General features: G+C 39.3%; 1 protein-coding gene across 4 annotated transcripts in view; it reads left to right on the forward strand.

Annotated features, from left to right (window-relative positions):
- The window catches only part of LOC144651197 (protein FAN-like), a 36,038-nt gene extending 20,340 nt beyond the window's left edge, over positions 1 to 15,698 (forward strand). For 3 of the 4 annotated variants that reach the window (XM_078511104.1, XM_078511103.1, XM_078511106.1), the window contains 20 exons: positions 848 to 968; positions 1,824 to 1,955; positions 4,696 to 4,738; positions 4,849 to 4,948; positions 6,104 to 6,230; positions 6,873 to 6,963; positions 8,020 to 8,082; positions 9,408 to 9,466; positions 10,442 to 10,509; positions 10,847 to 10,914; positions 11,060 to 11,121; positions 11,564 to 11,625; positions 11,916 to 11,972; positions 12,169 to 12,192; positions 12,723 to 12,780; positions 13,083 to 13,136; positions 13,342 to 13,380; positions 13,465 to 13,567; positions 13,940 to 14,049; positions 14,591 to 15,698. In XM_078511104.1, the coding sequence (XP_078367230.1) occupies positions 848 to 968; positions 1,824 to 1,955; positions 4,696 to 4,738; positions 4,849 to 4,948; positions 6,104 to 6,230; positions 6,873 to 6,963; positions 8,020 to 8,082; positions 9,408 to 9,466; positions 10,442 to 10,509; positions 10,847 to 10,914; positions 11,060 to 11,121; positions 11,564 to 11,625; positions 11,916 to 11,972; positions 12,169 to 12,192; positions 12,723 to 12,780; positions 13,083 to 13,136; positions 13,342 to 13,380; positions 13,465 to 13,567; positions 13,940 to 14,049; positions 14,591 to 14,685 (1,536 nt within the window). In that variant the 3' untranslated portion in view covers positions 14,686 to 15,698. The remainder of the gene's footprint in view (positions 1 to 847; positions 969 to 1,823; positions 1,956 to 4,695; positions 4,739 to 4,848; positions 4,949 to 6,103; positions 6,231 to 6,872; positions 6,964 to 8,019; positions 8,083 to 9,407; positions 9,467 to 10,441; positions 10,510 to 10,846; positions 10,915 to 11,059; positions 11,122 to 11,563; positions 11,626 to 11,915; positions 11,973 to 12,168; positions 12,193 to 12,722; positions 12,781 to 13,082; positions 13,137 to 13,341; positions 13,381 to 13,464; positions 13,568 to 13,939; positions 14,050 to 14,590) is intronic. The other variant, XM_078511105.1, reaches the window with a different exon arrangement.
- The last annotated feature ends 276 nt before the right edge of the window (positions 15,699 to 15,974 follow it).

Raw genomic sequence — 15,974 nt, forward strand, 5'->3', positions numbered from 1 at the left:
TTGGTGAGACGGGCAGAGCCTTCAACACCAGGAAAAAAGAACACCTGAGAAATGTTAAAACCGCGGCAAAAGGTTCGAGAATCGCAAATCACGTCTGGTCCAATAATCACGCGATTGACTTTGATAATGCATCTGTCATTGACAAAGGCAGCTTTAGAACAAGAAAAACGTTGGAAGCGTGGCATTCGAAGCTTACTCCCAATGCGGATAACAATTCCTGTCCTCTACCTGGACAGTACAACATTCTTTTTCACAAATTTTCTTAGTTATTAGCATTTTTATTTCGCAACTTCACACATTGCATATTTTTACCTTTTTACATTTTACCCGTCGAAGGCTGTAGTTCAAACAGCCGAAAGCTCGTATTTTTAAAGTTTTTAAGCCAGAGATCGTTTTAAATTTTATAATACCTTATTATTACTTATTTTCGCGGGACTTAATTTTCGCGATTTCCGCGATTTTCAAACAATCGCGAAATTAAAGACCCGCGAAAATTTATTTCAAACGTTTTCTATTGTATTTTTTATGTTAATTACGTATTTTTGACCAAATCGCGAAAATAAAGTCCCGCGAAATATGTCCGTTCCATTTTCGCGAAATTAAGTTCCCGCGAAAATAAGTAACAATAAGGTAACGCTAAGCCGGTGGTAAACGAGGACATATTGTCGTTCGTGATGTTTTATTGGGCGTACAAACGGGAACACTTTGTTGCAGACACAACTGATATGTTTCTGAAAGAAATCAGAAACGTTTAGAACTGTGTCTTGGACACAAATTTTGTGTCCGCAACAAAGTTGATGCGCGCGCGGGCAAACAGACAAGTACGTATTTTTTCTTGTTTTAACAGCTGATTCCAGAATTCTTCCAGTCATCTGGTGAATTTTTGTTAAACAGCCAAAGCCTGCCTTTGGGCTGCAAACAAGACAAGACAAAAGTTATGGATGTCGAGCTTCCTTGCTGGGCAAAAGGTATTGTCATCAAAATTATTCTTAGTGCAATATTTGTCTGACATTGTCAAGTAGATAGGGATAAACAATAATTAATAAATAAAACGACTGAGTTAAAGGGACACTGTCACCAGTTTCACTTCAAAAACTCAAGTGCCTAAGGCATGGAAACTACGAACAGTGGTCAAATTTTGTTAAAAATCAGCATGCTAGTGTACTGAAGCGATAAACAAGTGATATTATTTTGATGCCATCAGGAACTTTAGATCTCAATTCGAAAAGTCAGGCTGATTTTTTCAAGTTTTGTCCTTATGGACTGGAAAAACACCTAAAAGTTGTTATGGCTCCCTTCTTCCTTCAACAACAATTGACTTTATATCTCCATCTAGATGTACTAGGTGCATTTTATGTACGAAAAGACCTATTCACCAATTTTAGTTCTTTTTACCGAAAAGCTTTAAAATCCCCGTGACAGTGTCCCTTTAAATAGAAATGTACGGCACTGGAAAAATTTCTATTTTGAGCTTGTCACTGCGAAACTAAAATGTTTCGATGGGATTTTTTCCCTTTTCGCCGACGTGTTGTTATACAGAAAGACTTTAGTATTCGCATTGTACCTTTGTCTCTGTGAAATGATTAACTTATTCTTCACTTTATACCAAAAGGTTGATAGTTTTTACTGTGCTGGGGGATTCTGAATATCTTAGCTGCCGCGTCTATGTTTAAAATAAACTTACTTGCGTTCACCACCCTAAGGATGTTGAACATAGTCGCATGTTTCCGATCTACTGGGAAAGAATGGTATTGGATGTTTACCAAACCAACTGTACACACAAATTGTAAATTTAATTTTTTATATAATTTCTTGCGGATTAGATTCAGGGGACTTCATTCACAAGAACCGAGAAGCTCTTGAGTGTCCTTATGTGTCAGAAAGAATACATCATTGGATAGATTTGATATTTGGATATAAACAAAGAGGACACGAGGCATGGCAAGCAGATAATGGTAAGAATTACTACAGTGTGAACAATGAAACGTGCTGATGAACCGTAGTCACTCGAAAAGGGTTTTGACGTAATTGCCAACGAGACAGCCGAGCCAAGAGGCGAGGCTGTCGAGGCGGCAGAATCATATAGCCGTACGTGTGCGTATGAGTGTATAGGCAGATAAAATCTTAAGTTCTGCGAAAGGGACTTTTTTTTACCATATTTGGGTGTAAGTAAACCCCATATTTGGGTTGTATTGTTCTTCCCAACTGGTTCCCAGTCTCTCACTCCTTGCTAGAGAGCAAATGTCCAAAGTGGCGTCCACGCGGCTCGCTGTTAAAATTTTCAATGTGGTCATTCATCCCTTTACCGATCAATACACCTTTAGGGAACTATAAATCGAAAGAGAATACCCTACAGAATATTCGACCGCCGAAAAAATGAACATCAAGGTCTTCAAAGCGATGAAATGATCTTTCGACTTTGGAGTCCTTTGATTTACGATCGAAGAGAGACATGAAAAGCAAAAGCGGACTGTTGACTTCAAATAGAGTTTCTTGACTTATGAGAATGCTGAAGTCGGGTTAATGCTACCTTTTAGTGTTGATTGTGTTTATAGTAATTGTTTGACCGATAATTTATTCCAAATCATGGCACGCATTTTCGCTCCGCGTAGGAATAACATCAATACAAAGCGACGCTCACTAAAGCCTGGTTTTCACTAGCGACGCAAGCACAAGCGCAAGCACAAGCATAACAGCTCTTAATTCATCGTGAAAACGGCATCGACGCAAGCATAAGCACAACCGCAAGCACAAGCACAAGGATCAAAATTTTTCCTTTTCTTGTGCTTGCGCTTGTGCTTGCGTTCGTGTGAAAACAAAGATCATGCTTTCTTTAAAAATAAATGTTTCGTTTTTCTCCTTTATTAGTCGCTTTCACTTTCTTCGTCACACGAGTAGAGGAGAGAGAGTTTCTGAGAGTTTCTGCCACAATATTTGTAGGGAGAACGGAGTCGAGAACGGAGCCTTCTAACTTGTAAACATCATATTCTTATGCTAATGTGCTTGTGCTTATGTCGACGTTCGTTTTCACTTGGCACGAATTAACGAACTAGTTATGCTTGCGTTTGTGCTTGCGCTTGTGCTTGCGTCGCTAGTGAAAACCAGGCTTAATTACTGCATGTCATACACACAAGAAAGTCAAACGTTTTTTGCTTCTAACGGCAAATGTAATGTTAACTTAAAATAAAAGTTTTGTCTCGAAATAATCCTTGACCGTTCAAGTTTTGTTTTCTGTTCAAATTTTTCAAGTTTTGCGTAACTGAACATGACACTTCGCATGCGAGACTGAAATCTGACCCGTGCATTACTGTCTCTGATTACTGAAAATTATTTTTAAAAAAGCATCTTAGCAGTTTTGATTTTGGGACTTGATTTATAAGAAGTTCTTGAAATGCAACTATTCCTTTTGTGGACGGAAACATTTTAATCATCGCTTGTTGTATTTAAAAAACAGTGATTAAACCTCATTTATTGCCTACATTTTGTGACATTTTAACGTTGAAAAGAAAGATTTAAATTCAAGAGTTATCAATCTGTAAAACCCGTAGTCTGCGTAGCAGACATCTGTACGTTTTTTAGTGTGTTTAAAAGAGTGTGCGATCGCGAGAATACGCGCGCTGGAAACTACGGCGCCTGCTACGCAGGCTATCAAGCCCGTGTCATTAGTGAACACCAGAGAAATAGCACTTTATTCGCATATTACCTAAAATACAATTTACCATATTTTGGTCATTTCAAATATAGTTCTATTAAAAACCATTCAATATCTGTTCTTATGAACAAACATGAGTATTTCGCTCGTTGGCACTTACCGATAGGTAAAACTAGTATAGAGCAATTTTCAATTGAGTGTCGTAAAACCAAAACCAAAGTAATCACTCTAGCCAATCACAAAGAACACAGACAATCCAGCAAACCAATCAAATCTCGAAGCAAATACATGTAGCTGGCACGAAGAGCGGGAAAACGTGCGCAAGCGAGTCACGATTGGTTTTGGTTTTCCTTTTGATTGGCTGAGAAAGTGGCGCGAAAGTTTTAAACCAATCACTGAGCGTAGTAATGCAAAACCAATGCAAACGCGAATTTCTTTCGACTTTCAAGTGAAAACCGCTATATCAAGCACAAAAGACAGTGTTTCATCGGGATATCCGGACACCGAAAAAAGAGTTAAAAAGACGAAGAGCAGCGGTGTATTTTTGACGAAATTCGAGGTGTTTAGATAGCCGATGAAACTCTGTCACGAGTGTTTGATATACCTTCTCAATCGAAACAAAAACTATGGGAGTAAACGCAGAAATAAAATCGTAAAAATCTATGCTTACAAAGACCGGGTATCCAAACCTCCTTCACGGTTATGATTTTCTTTGTTTTAATTTGTTAAATTATTAGTTGAGAAAATTTGTATAAACACAAAGAGAAAAGTGTTTTAGCTCATTTCAAAAACTGAGAAAAAGGTTGAAAATACTTAGTTGAAGTGAAGGAAATTCGGAATTCGTTTGTTTTTTTGTGATCATTCTCCCTATCGAAAGATTGATACCTCTTAAGAAAGGAACCCTCATTGTTTTTGTTGTTGTTGTTGTTGTTGTTGTTGTTGTTATTACAAAGAAAGACACGGAGATAACTTTCAAATAAACCGGCCTAACTGTTGTTTGAATTATATTGATGGGCTTATAGCTACTTTACTTCTTATTTCAGTGTTTTACTACTTAACATACGAAGGAGCTGTCGACCTTGATGGGTAAGAACCACCATGTCCATTTTAACAATTACAATAAACTGATGTTTTGCTGGCTTATTGTCGAACTCTTAGTGATTAAACGTCTTTTTTTCTTCCATGTATTTCTGTAGGATCGAGGACCCAAATGAGCGGGCATCTTTAGAAGCTCAGATCTTGGAATTTGGACAAACTCCTAAACAGCTGTTTATTCACCCCCATCCACAGAAACTGGTAAACTGCTATTTCTATTGTAATCTTTTTGTAGAAATTTTTCATTTCAGTATTGGGAAGAAATCTGTCAAATGTACTATGCCCCCCCCGCCCCCGCCCATGTCTCCATACCACGCGAGCACGTAAATAATATGGCTTGCTCCGCGAGCGGGCAAGATGAAGTTAACCCTGCGTTCTGATTGGCTACCTAAGCGGGCAAGATAGGCCTATCTTGCCCGCTCGGGATCGCCCGCATTTTTCCCGCAAATTTATTGTTATGGTTGCCGCCGGCTCTCGCTCTGAAATTTAACGCGATAAAAAATATTTTTATTCTTGAAACTTCTCAATCAGTTAAATCAGTTCATTTTATCGTTTAATCCCCACTCGTGACAAATAAGTTCGTGTGGTCGTTCGTGCTTTGAACTGGCTTCCTTCAGGTTACAGTACAGAAAGTCATTTTAGTTCTTATCTCGTGACTTTATTGTCCATATATTAAATCCTTTATTGACCAGGCTTGCTCGGTCAAGATGGCGGGATATTTGCCACGTTCACTTTTTTTGAGTGTTTTTGGACCTCGAGTTCGTCTCGGTCCACAAACACGCAAAAATGAACTTGGCCAATACCCCGTCATCTTGACTGAACAAGCTTGAACAAAAACCCATATTTATGGGACATAATCATACGCGGCGGAGCAGGGGGGCAGTAGCCCCCCCCCCCCCAAACGAAAATTTTGGGAGACTGAGCCCCCCCCCCCCCCCCCCCCCACGTTTTGGTGCCGAAAATATCGCGAGCCGGCGCAGCGTTAAATTGGTTTGTCAAGATATTCCGTCATGTGAGTGAGTTCAAACATCTTCGAAACTTCCTTGGAAGCCTTCGGGAAACTTCGTTTTTCTTCGGAAAAGTTCGAAAAACGATCGGAAACGTTCGTATGCCCTTCGAACAACAATCGTAGAATCTTTGGAAATCTTTCGTTTAGAAACTGCTCAGAAAAAACTTGCTCCAAATATAAAAACCTGCCGAGTATGTTTGGGACAGTCTTATCCCCCCCCCCCCCCCCCCCACGTCCCAAAACGCTCCGCCGCCTTTGATAATATTGATAAACCATGACGTTCTCAGTACAAACTTTCAAAGAAAACGTGAAATAAGTTAGGAGAATTTATATGTTGTTTATTTAAGGTGACTGGAGCGAGTCCTAACACCAGCAACAATCCCACACCCATCAGCAGCAGTGTACTGAATGGAGAGAGTCCCAGTGAACCAGACACGAAGAGTATAGGAAATGTACCCGTCATCAAAGTTAATGGTACGTATTAAAACTGCGTGTCGTCAAAAACGTTTACTCGAAGATTGAATCGTTTTAAAAAAAGATTTGTCACGATATGTGAAGTAAGATTTTTTAGCAAGTTCTAATTACCTCGAAATTGAAGTAAGCCTTGGATCAATTCTTTTCCCTGATAGAAAAGCACCAAATAAATAATAGCAAACCTAAAATGAACAAAGATGGTCAAGTTTGAAAAAAAAATTAGGTTGACTTTTAATGACGAACTAGACTAAACTAGGCTAAGTCTTGCAGAATGTGCCACCATTAACGTAGTTCTTTTACCAGCCGTACTTGTACTTAGCAATCATAGGAAACAGTGATTCATTGAACCATGAAAGACCTGTCATGAACACAGCACAGAACCCTTAGTTGTTTTTAGGCTTTTTTCCGCAACTAAGTGCTTCGGATAGCGGCTGCCATAGGCGCCTTATATGCTGATGTCCGGTCTAATCCCATAGATTTGAATTGTGAAGCGCATTGATCATGAGCTTTGTAAATACGCTATATAAGCACCCATATCATCACCACATCACCATCGGTTGCTTACACAACAGCGATGGTCTTTCACCCGTAGTTTAGATATGATATTTGATACATTCTTTGACAAGCCACTTAATGTTTCAGTTGATTTTGATGAAGTATTCAGCCACAATCATTCACAGTGGACCAACATGGACAAACTACAGCAGGCCACGTGTCACAAACTCCACAAAGAGTAAGACTAGTTTTGTTCTCTGTGTATTTAATTTTCACCTATAGGTTTGACAGTTCACCTGGGCTGTCCGTACAACCCGTGAATATTATGTCGACTAATAAGTTGCTTGAGAGTTATACGTAAAGCCACATAGCATCTAAACTCTCCTTACTTGTTTCCTTATATTTTCTGCACTCTCTTTGGGAGAATTTGTTTTTGGGTCAGGATGCCTTCTCTGAGGTTATCAGATCCTTCTTTATTCTTACGACTCGTTTACTTCAAGTTCTACATCCGACATTTAAGCATTCGTAAAAAACGCTTCTTTCCTTCTTTCTGGTTTGCATGTCGACTTTGAACTCTTGCTTATATAATACGATCATCTTTTTATGGTCTTTTTCACGCGTTATTCTATCCAGTTTATGAAAATACCACGACCTGCATAAATGCATGTAATCCTCGTTTCCTCCCTTTGAACGTTTCCCTTCGTTCCTTACCTTAACATGACATTTCCTTTCCATAACGTCACGATCAACTTCAAACATTCCTTAAACCTTGTAAAACCGACACATCATAAACGCTTACCTACACTTCCTCATTTCCATATTTTTTAAACATTCGCATTGAATTGCCACACATACCGACCACTGGTATAAATATTTTGATTAAATACTCATTAAACTTCTGATTTAACTTATATCAACATATCAAATGTAGATTGATCCCTAAAATCTCTAGTTCTCGAAAAAAATTAATAAATTAAACGGCTTGTGTGATTGAGTCATTGACGGTGAAAATCATCTTTAAAAACAAGAACAATCATCTAAAAATTTAAAAAAATTGTTTTTGATATTTTATGTAGGGGGAAGAAGTGCCGTTTTCGCAGACCTTCGTTTCGTGAGCGAAACGTGATACGTGATACGTGAACATGACCTTAGCATGGTGCAGTAAATATACGTCATGTTATTTAGGAACGCGTTTCGCGAAAAAATCGCGAGCTTAGAATTGGTACTTATTCCCCCGATCGCTATGGTAAAAGAGGGACACTTTATGTATGTTAACCTAATGTGTCATGTGTAGGGAGGCTTCGTCTTGTTCTGTGAATGTCAATATAACCAACAGTCAGCTCACGCAACACAGAAGGTAACTACAATCCTACAAGGAATTAGGTATAATCAAGTGACGCATGAAACCGGAAACTGTTAATGTTAAACCATGTATTTAAAGTTAACGGTAGTCCAATCATCTTAAACATACGCGAAAAAATATAAAGTAAGGCTTAAACCCTGTCAACTTAAAAATAACCCACTTGGTAGATTATTTGGTAGATTAGTTTTTGACATTTAGTTCTCCAAACTTGCTGCCTCTCAGAAGTTTCTGATTGGCCAAGGAATGGGAAACTTGCTGCACTTCAACGGCTCCCAGGCCGGAAAGTGTTTTAAACGTTTAAAACACTGTGAAGATTCTAAAAAATGACGCAGTAAACGACTGCATTAGTAGCTATTACCGCTATTGTTATGAAACTGCATCATAGAGATTCGTCGAGAAAGGAAAACTAAACGAAAATTGTAAAGTAATAGCCACTGTTCAATTCTCATGTTTCAGAGGATACTGAATAAGACAGTGTGTAAAGGTCAGCTTCAATCTTTAAAATTTATATATTTAAACGATTTTCCCCACAAGTCCTTTCAAGTTCCAGCATATCTGGACTCAACCAACCACCCAAAAAAACTCCACAGAACCGTTTCTTGCACACTCTTAATCACAACGACATTCTTGTGTTCTTAGTAGTCAAACCTGCTTTTGGAAAGTAGAAAAGTTGCTCTGCATGCTATTCTCATGGGCTCTCCTTTGCATGTTACAATCAATCGTCTTCCAAAGAGAACTTTCTAATTCGGTTCTTATTCTTCTTTCCTTTTACTGATGAATGCTATTTACATCTCCTCAATGTTGCAATGTTATTTACAAGTTTATAACCCATTTAGTACCTTTACAATACAATACTTTAATTTGACACTCCCCTTACGGGGCTTTTCAGTGACAATAAATTACAATAGAAATAACAATTTATGAATTGGTATATGGTATAAGGTATTATATTTGTGCAGCAAGACAGAATAAAAACAAAAACAAGCTACAATGAATGTAATGAGTGCATTGGGGGCGGAGGGATCTTCAAAACATTCGTTTGTCGGTGTTACAGTAAACCGTTACAATCTAATCTATTACTACCTCGTAATTTCCTTTAAGTGGCTGTGAAATAAAACATAATTGCTGCTTATTCAAAATAAAGAAAAAAAGTTTTAAAGGCGATTTATGACGTCATCACTTTCCTCATTTTAAATACCTTCGGCGGCAATTAATTTTTACTTCATAGGCACTTAAATTCTGATTACCGTTGTTTTATGACCGAGTTTTAGGCCAAAAATTAAATATCAGTCTTATGTTGTTTATAATTCATTTTTCAGCACTGTAACGTCGGTGAGACTATCAAAGGATTGCAAAAACGTCTTCTCGGTTTCTCAAGGTATAAAACTTTCCCACTACATGTTATAGTGCAGCTAAAATCTACACGCTGTCAGGAAACTAAACCTAAACAATCTCGTCAAAGAACCAATAACACCTGGTGGTTGAAGTGTAGTAAACCAGTCAAAACTCGAGATAAGAGGGTGTAACCGTTGGCAAGCGCGGGAAAGCTGCGTAATCTTCTCAGGGTAATCGTGATTTGACATACAGTTGAAGCTCTCTTAACGGACACTCTTGTAAGCGGACAGCTCTACTTACGGCCGCCTTGTTTGAAACCCCGTTTAAACTCCCATACAAACTCTAAATTTTTACATTCTCGTAAGCGGACATTCCCGTAAGCGGCCGCGGACACTTTTTCAGATTACGGCTTAGACTTTTTCTTTGTTTTTAAGCTCCCGTAAGCGGACACCTCGAAGAAAATCCTATAAAAAAACCTCTGTATCTTGTTTTTATCAATCAACTTCACATCGCCGTTCATCACAATGATTCTACAGTAGTTACAGTACCATATTTCAGTGTTTGTTTTGTCGTCATCCACTCGTTTTTTGGCTCCCGTAGCGACACTTCCCCTACACCCAGTGGCCGCTCGAGTACCACTCGTAAGCGGCCGCTCCAGTTACGGACACCGCGTCCCAAAGGTGTCCGCTTACGAGAGCTTCGACTGTATATGGAACGTATTTGCCTTTTTCCCGCGCTTTACAAACTCATGTAGCTGGATGAAATGCGGGAAAGTTCCCGTAAGCTGATAAGACGCAAAAGCAAAACCATTCATGTTGGGTCGGGTAGCAGCTCTCGCAAGAGGTTTAGGCGTACATACCTTTTTCCCGCGCTTGTCACGGTAGCTTGAATGAACAGCATGACGCCAAGTCATTCAACGAACTTTCATGAGTAGCTACTTTTACTGTCAATCACGAGGCTTTTCTATTGCAGTTGTTGTAAAAGATATCTATTTCAAGTTGTTTCTCTTGCACTTCAGATACTCAACTCAAGATGTACTCGATAGAAACCAGGCAACAAGTGAGGGGGATCAATTTATCGTCTATGGTAGGATGTTTTACTCACAAATTGGATTTTTGTTTGGCGGCTTAAAGGTTAGTCTGTGAACGCGCAAACCTAAACATGCTCTGTGTATACAAGGGAGGCTTGTGGACATTGTGCTTGAAGCCTGTCTGACCAAACATTGGAGCCTTGCTTTAACTCGGGGTGGAGGCCGCTCAAGGCGCCAAAATTCATCCACTTCCATAAAAAGAGACACTGTGCTTATACTGTTCTTATAGTATCCTAAAACTGCCGTAACACTATACTAATGTTATTTCACCCTTGTAAAAAGAGCCAGCCTCCGGTTTCATCATTTGTAAACTTTCTTGTTCCTTTGATACAGGCTCTTTCGTCTTGTGCCATTATGCCGGACTCAAAAACTATCATAGTTGGATCCTGGGATAATAAAATGTGAGCATTATTCCCTTAAAAGTGCTTATGTAGGATGCTTTGCCTTGTCGTTTTGATCAACTTAGGCATCTCGATTTAAAAAAAAAAGCATCTGGATAACCAAAACTCGGAGTTTGAGTAATTTTGGTTATTTTTTTTCTTGCAGATACATTTACTCTGTGGAGTATGGAAGAGTTGTTGACACCAAGGCGGGGCATGATGATGCAAGTAAGTGTTAGTTATTAGAGCTTGTAATATATTGATATAAAAATATGCCTTCTCTGTTTCTCAAGGTATAAAATGTTCCCAGTAGTTATATAGTGCGGTTAAAATCTAAACTGGGCGGCCATATTGAATGATTGCGTAAAAACTTGAAAGCAAACGAAAATGGAAGCAAACCGTGTTGGGTTTGGCTTCTTACGAGATTGGCTCTGATTGTTGAAACATGTCACACGAGTGTGTTAACAAGACGCCTAGTAAACGCAAACCAAAATAGGTAAAAGTTTAGTCTGCGTTCGAGCTTAGTGGCCCATCAGGCCGGAGCTTATCCCGGTTTAGCATGAAGCGACTGGGAGTATTTCTATTCCCTCCTATTGATTTATTACCTTTTTATTGCATTTTGAGATGGTTGAATACGTATGTCATGAGTGTTGTTGTATTTGCAATTTAGTTTCATGTTTGTGCTGGAATGATGGCATCCTAGTCACTGCTTCATGGGATTCTACGGTCAAGGTAAGCATGATAACCCTACCTACCGTTTTCTGCACTGAACGTTACATATTGAAAAACAATGAAGATATTTAGAGAAGCAACTATTATTTTCGACTCGCCGGAAAATGATAAGAATCCTGTTGTTAGAAATCCATAGAGCCCGCTATTCTCATAAACGAACATGAAAGACTTGTTTTCTTTCGCGCGGTGATAAGAATCTTGAAAACGAAGCTTAGTTTCTATGAACGGAAGATTGTTTAGCCGTCTTCATTTGTTGTTTTCGTAAGTGTATATATCTTATTTACTTGAAGGTGTGGAAGTTCTTTCCTGAACCAGATGGCAAGAAACCGTCACCACCTGAAATTCTGGTAAAATACACTTCTTGATTTTTCGATAATTAGTTAGAGAGATCATGGCACACAATTACTTATCTAACTTACCTTTTTGTAGTAGCTATATATCTCCCCTGTAACCGTGCGTAGATCCGAACATATTTTTGAAGAATGTGTCCGAAATCGTGATGTTGGTGATAATTCATTTGTTTTTGTTCCATTTCCTCTCCAGGCTGAGCTTGAACACGACACTGAGGTAAAACTGTCTTAAATTCCTCACAGTTTAATTTGTATTTCATTCTGTTCTTCTGTATTAGAGCGGTTTTCAGGTTCGAAAGTAATTTGCGTTTGCTTTGGTTTTGCACTACTACGCTTAGTGATTGGTCTAAAAATCTCGCGCCACTTTCTCAGCCAATCAAAACTAAAACCGAAACCAATCGTCTCTGGCTCGCGCACGTTTTCCCGCGCTTCGTACCGGCTGGGTCGCCCACTACCTCTCGGAACGAGTTAATTCATTGGTTCTTAAAACAATAGATAACAGGTGACAACAATGCCCCTATAGCCCTGAATAACAATAGAGGTAGTGTTTACAGCGGGCGAATGAAAATAGAGGTTCCAGAGAGGTAGTGTCTTACTGTGCCGGCTACATGTATTCGCTTCGCGTTTTGATTGGTTCACTGGATTGTCTGTGTCCTTTGTGATTGGCCAGAGTTATTACTTTGGTTTTGGTTTTCGACACTCAATTGAAAACTGCTCTAATCTATCCATCTGTGATTGCATTTTCAGGTGAATTCTGTTGACCTTGATCCTACAAACACGCTTGTGGTGACAGGAACAATGGACGGTAAGTGTCTGTAAAACTCAGAACGATGATCGGTGGTCCCTTCTTTTTTTTTGGATAGCGGGGGAAGGGGGGGGAAAAAAAAAAAAAAAAAAAAAAAAAAAAAAAAAAAAAAAAAAGTAACGATGATATCAATGTTATTTACTTCTGTCTTAGCTAGCGCCTTCCAAACCCGTAAATCAGGTTTGTCGATGTTTTGATTTTGTCCAACTTCTCCATCGTACTCCTTTTTGCGGCTTTTTACCTTTCAATTCTTTTCGAAAACTTGCGTAACGTGTTTTGATTGTGTGTTTTGTTGATCACAGGAACAGTAATGCTTTGGAACATCGATCAACAAGCTGCAATCAGTCATCACCCAAGTAAGTTTGCACATTTCATATGAAAATTTGAACGGCGTTGTACTGTATTTTCAATTACTTTTAACATTTCTATGTTTTTTGTAGTTTTCCAAACTTTAAGTGCAGTCAAGTTTGATTATCACACCTTTATCCTCGAGCACACTGCAAGAATTTCGTTGAGCGTGAGATTATTTAACAATACATGTAACTTATTTTCCTTTTTCAGTTCATAAGGAGACGGTAAATGCAGTTCTTTTCAGCCCAGGTAAGACTTTGTTTTATTCCCTTGTTGAGTGTGTTTATGCCATGCGTTTAAAATAAAATGGTTTTACACTGACCTTTATTTCAGATGGACAGCGGATTCTCTCATGTGGCGCTGACCACTTCATGAGAGTTCTGGATGTTCATACAGGGACTGAAGTGTATTCTAAAGATGTCGGCGAGGAAATCAGGTACGTTGCAAACGTGCTATTTCTGTATGCTCTGTCGTTGTTGAGAAATTTGAGAATGTAAAAGTAAAAATTTGAGTAGACAACAGAGAAAAACGAATTTATTCCCCTTATCTGACATTTACTTAGGCTTGTATTCTTCTGTGAATTCTCAGCTAAGCCAGGAGAATAAAAATATATTTCGCTGATGTTAAGAAAATGGTGCAATCCACGCTTATTCGGCCACAAACTGAATCAAAACAAACGAATCAAACAATAACCCCCCGGGGGGGGGACAATAACTGAATCAAACTCGCAAACACGCATTTTTCTGTGCTGTGTTACACTGTATTTAGTAATCTTTAGTAATCATGCGGCATTGTTTTGGTTTGGCAGATGTGCTGTGTGGGACGGTCAGATGGTACTCGCCGGTGGTGAATCCGGCTACCTACAGATCTGGGATCTGATCAATGTTCAGGAGGTGTGCAGAATCACGGCTCATGAAGGTAAACGTACAAATACCCCCGCGCTGTGGACACTAAGCTCTTGAACTGTTCTTGTGTTGCAAGTCATTAATGAAGATCCGCTGTAGACGTGCACTTATTATAAGCCTCGCGCGCTCAATCCCCTCCTCCCCCCCCCCCCCCCCTTTCCCGGGGAAGAGACGTCCGAAATTCGACCGGAAAAATTCCGTACTGATGACGTGGTTTTACAAGGATGTGTATATTGCCTGTGATTGGTTGTTGCTTGGTTTTGGATTTTTTCGCGCGCAAATAACGACCAATCAGCGATACTGCACGGATCCCTGGATCTCAACCAAATCAATTTTTTCAATCAAGGTTGATGCCAGTGGGTAAAACCTTCCCTGACCGACCGAATTAGCCGCAAACGGGTTTTTTAGGACACTACCAACCGAAAACGGCTGATCCCATTTTAACACGGTCTCAGTGATCAGAAGTAACTTAAATTGGAGATACTGGTTGCTAAACGGAAACAGACAAAAACTCGCCATGTGTAGTGGCTGATTCTCGCCTTTCTTTATAACAGGAGCTATTCGATGCATTGATGTATCAAGTGACGGCTGTACCGTGGTGACCGGTGGAGAAGATGGTCAGGTGATCATGTGGAAACTTCACGTGTAACACACGTCACATCCTTAGCCGGAGAGGACCTGGTGCCAAGAATGGTACCCAATACCTCGAGGACCCGTGGTTACGGGCTGGCCCGGGAACAAGCTGAACAGGAACCAGATGACGTTGCCAACATAGAGATGTTGCATGTTCTGTAATGAAAACTGTTCCAGTTCAATGACGTGGCAACCATTTTGAAAGAAATCTCAGTTAAGGACTGCTCTTGTACTCACACTACCGCGTTTCAGATGTATTTGTAACGGCGAAGTATGCAGGCTGTAATACCATTGAAAACTGAGAAAAGAAAATATGAATTCTAGTTTCAAATCATCGTTGAAAATATATAAAAAGATATCCAGCTTATTGATCGGGTTCTTCACAGACAAGTGCTTCGTTTTCGCAAAGAAGCCGCACATGTCTGTAAGGAAGCTTGATTTACAAATTTAAATAATGACAAATTTCACAAAAGGGTTCAGATTTATTGTGGAAAAACGTAATGTGTAATGTTATGGCCAAAATTTTACTCTGTAAATATATTGTTACCGAGTTCTCTAATTTAGCGGCCCTAAAACAAAGAAATACAGAATCTCGTAAGTTGCGTTTGTAAATGTAGAAATTTATAATAGCTGTAATATTATTGTAATAGTACCTTTGAGCGCAAAAGAAACGATTTAGATATAATGGTTTTTATAATATTTATTTGGGATAGATTGTTTCCCGCAGCGAAGATTTATGAATTAGATAGTCGATATCCCGCAATTTCGTCTTGTTGATCGTTCTATGGTACGGGGATTTTTCCCCAGAGCTCTGGTACTTAAATTTGGTTAGGAATACAAAATGGTAATTTGTGTTTTCGAAACTAAAACATTTGTATACCTTTTTTTCCTGGTAACTACAAAAAGGAGCCAAACGAAAGGGAATGCGAAGTTACTTTATCGTTCAACATAAAATATGGCTACTTGTACATTAGACTATTTGACGCTATACAAACTTTTTACTAAAAACAATATAGTTGAACACGCAGATTGGTACTCTCAGTGTTTTTGTTGTTGTTGTTGCTGCTGCTGCTGCTGCTGCTGCTGCTGCTGCTGCTGTTGCAATCTTCATTCCGCGAACGGCCTATATAATCCAAAATGACGGCTTGTTAGAGAGGGAATATGCGAAATTTTAAGGCTCAGGGAAAATGACCAAGTACCCCTGCCTGCCGCTTTCTTAGCTTTGACGCCCAGAGTTCGGAGACGGAATTGAAATAATTGCAGTCCAAAATGTACGTGTTGGTGTCACCTGTTCAAAAGGTGGGG

The sequence above is a fragment of the Oculina patagonica genome, chromosome 4 (assembly GCF_052425735.1).
Source record: "Oculina patagonica isolate OP01 chromosome 4, crgOcupat, whole genome shotgun sequence".
Classification (NCBI taxonomy): Eukaryota; Metazoa; Cnidaria; class Anthozoa; order Scleractinia; family Oculinidae; genus Oculina; species Oculina patagonica.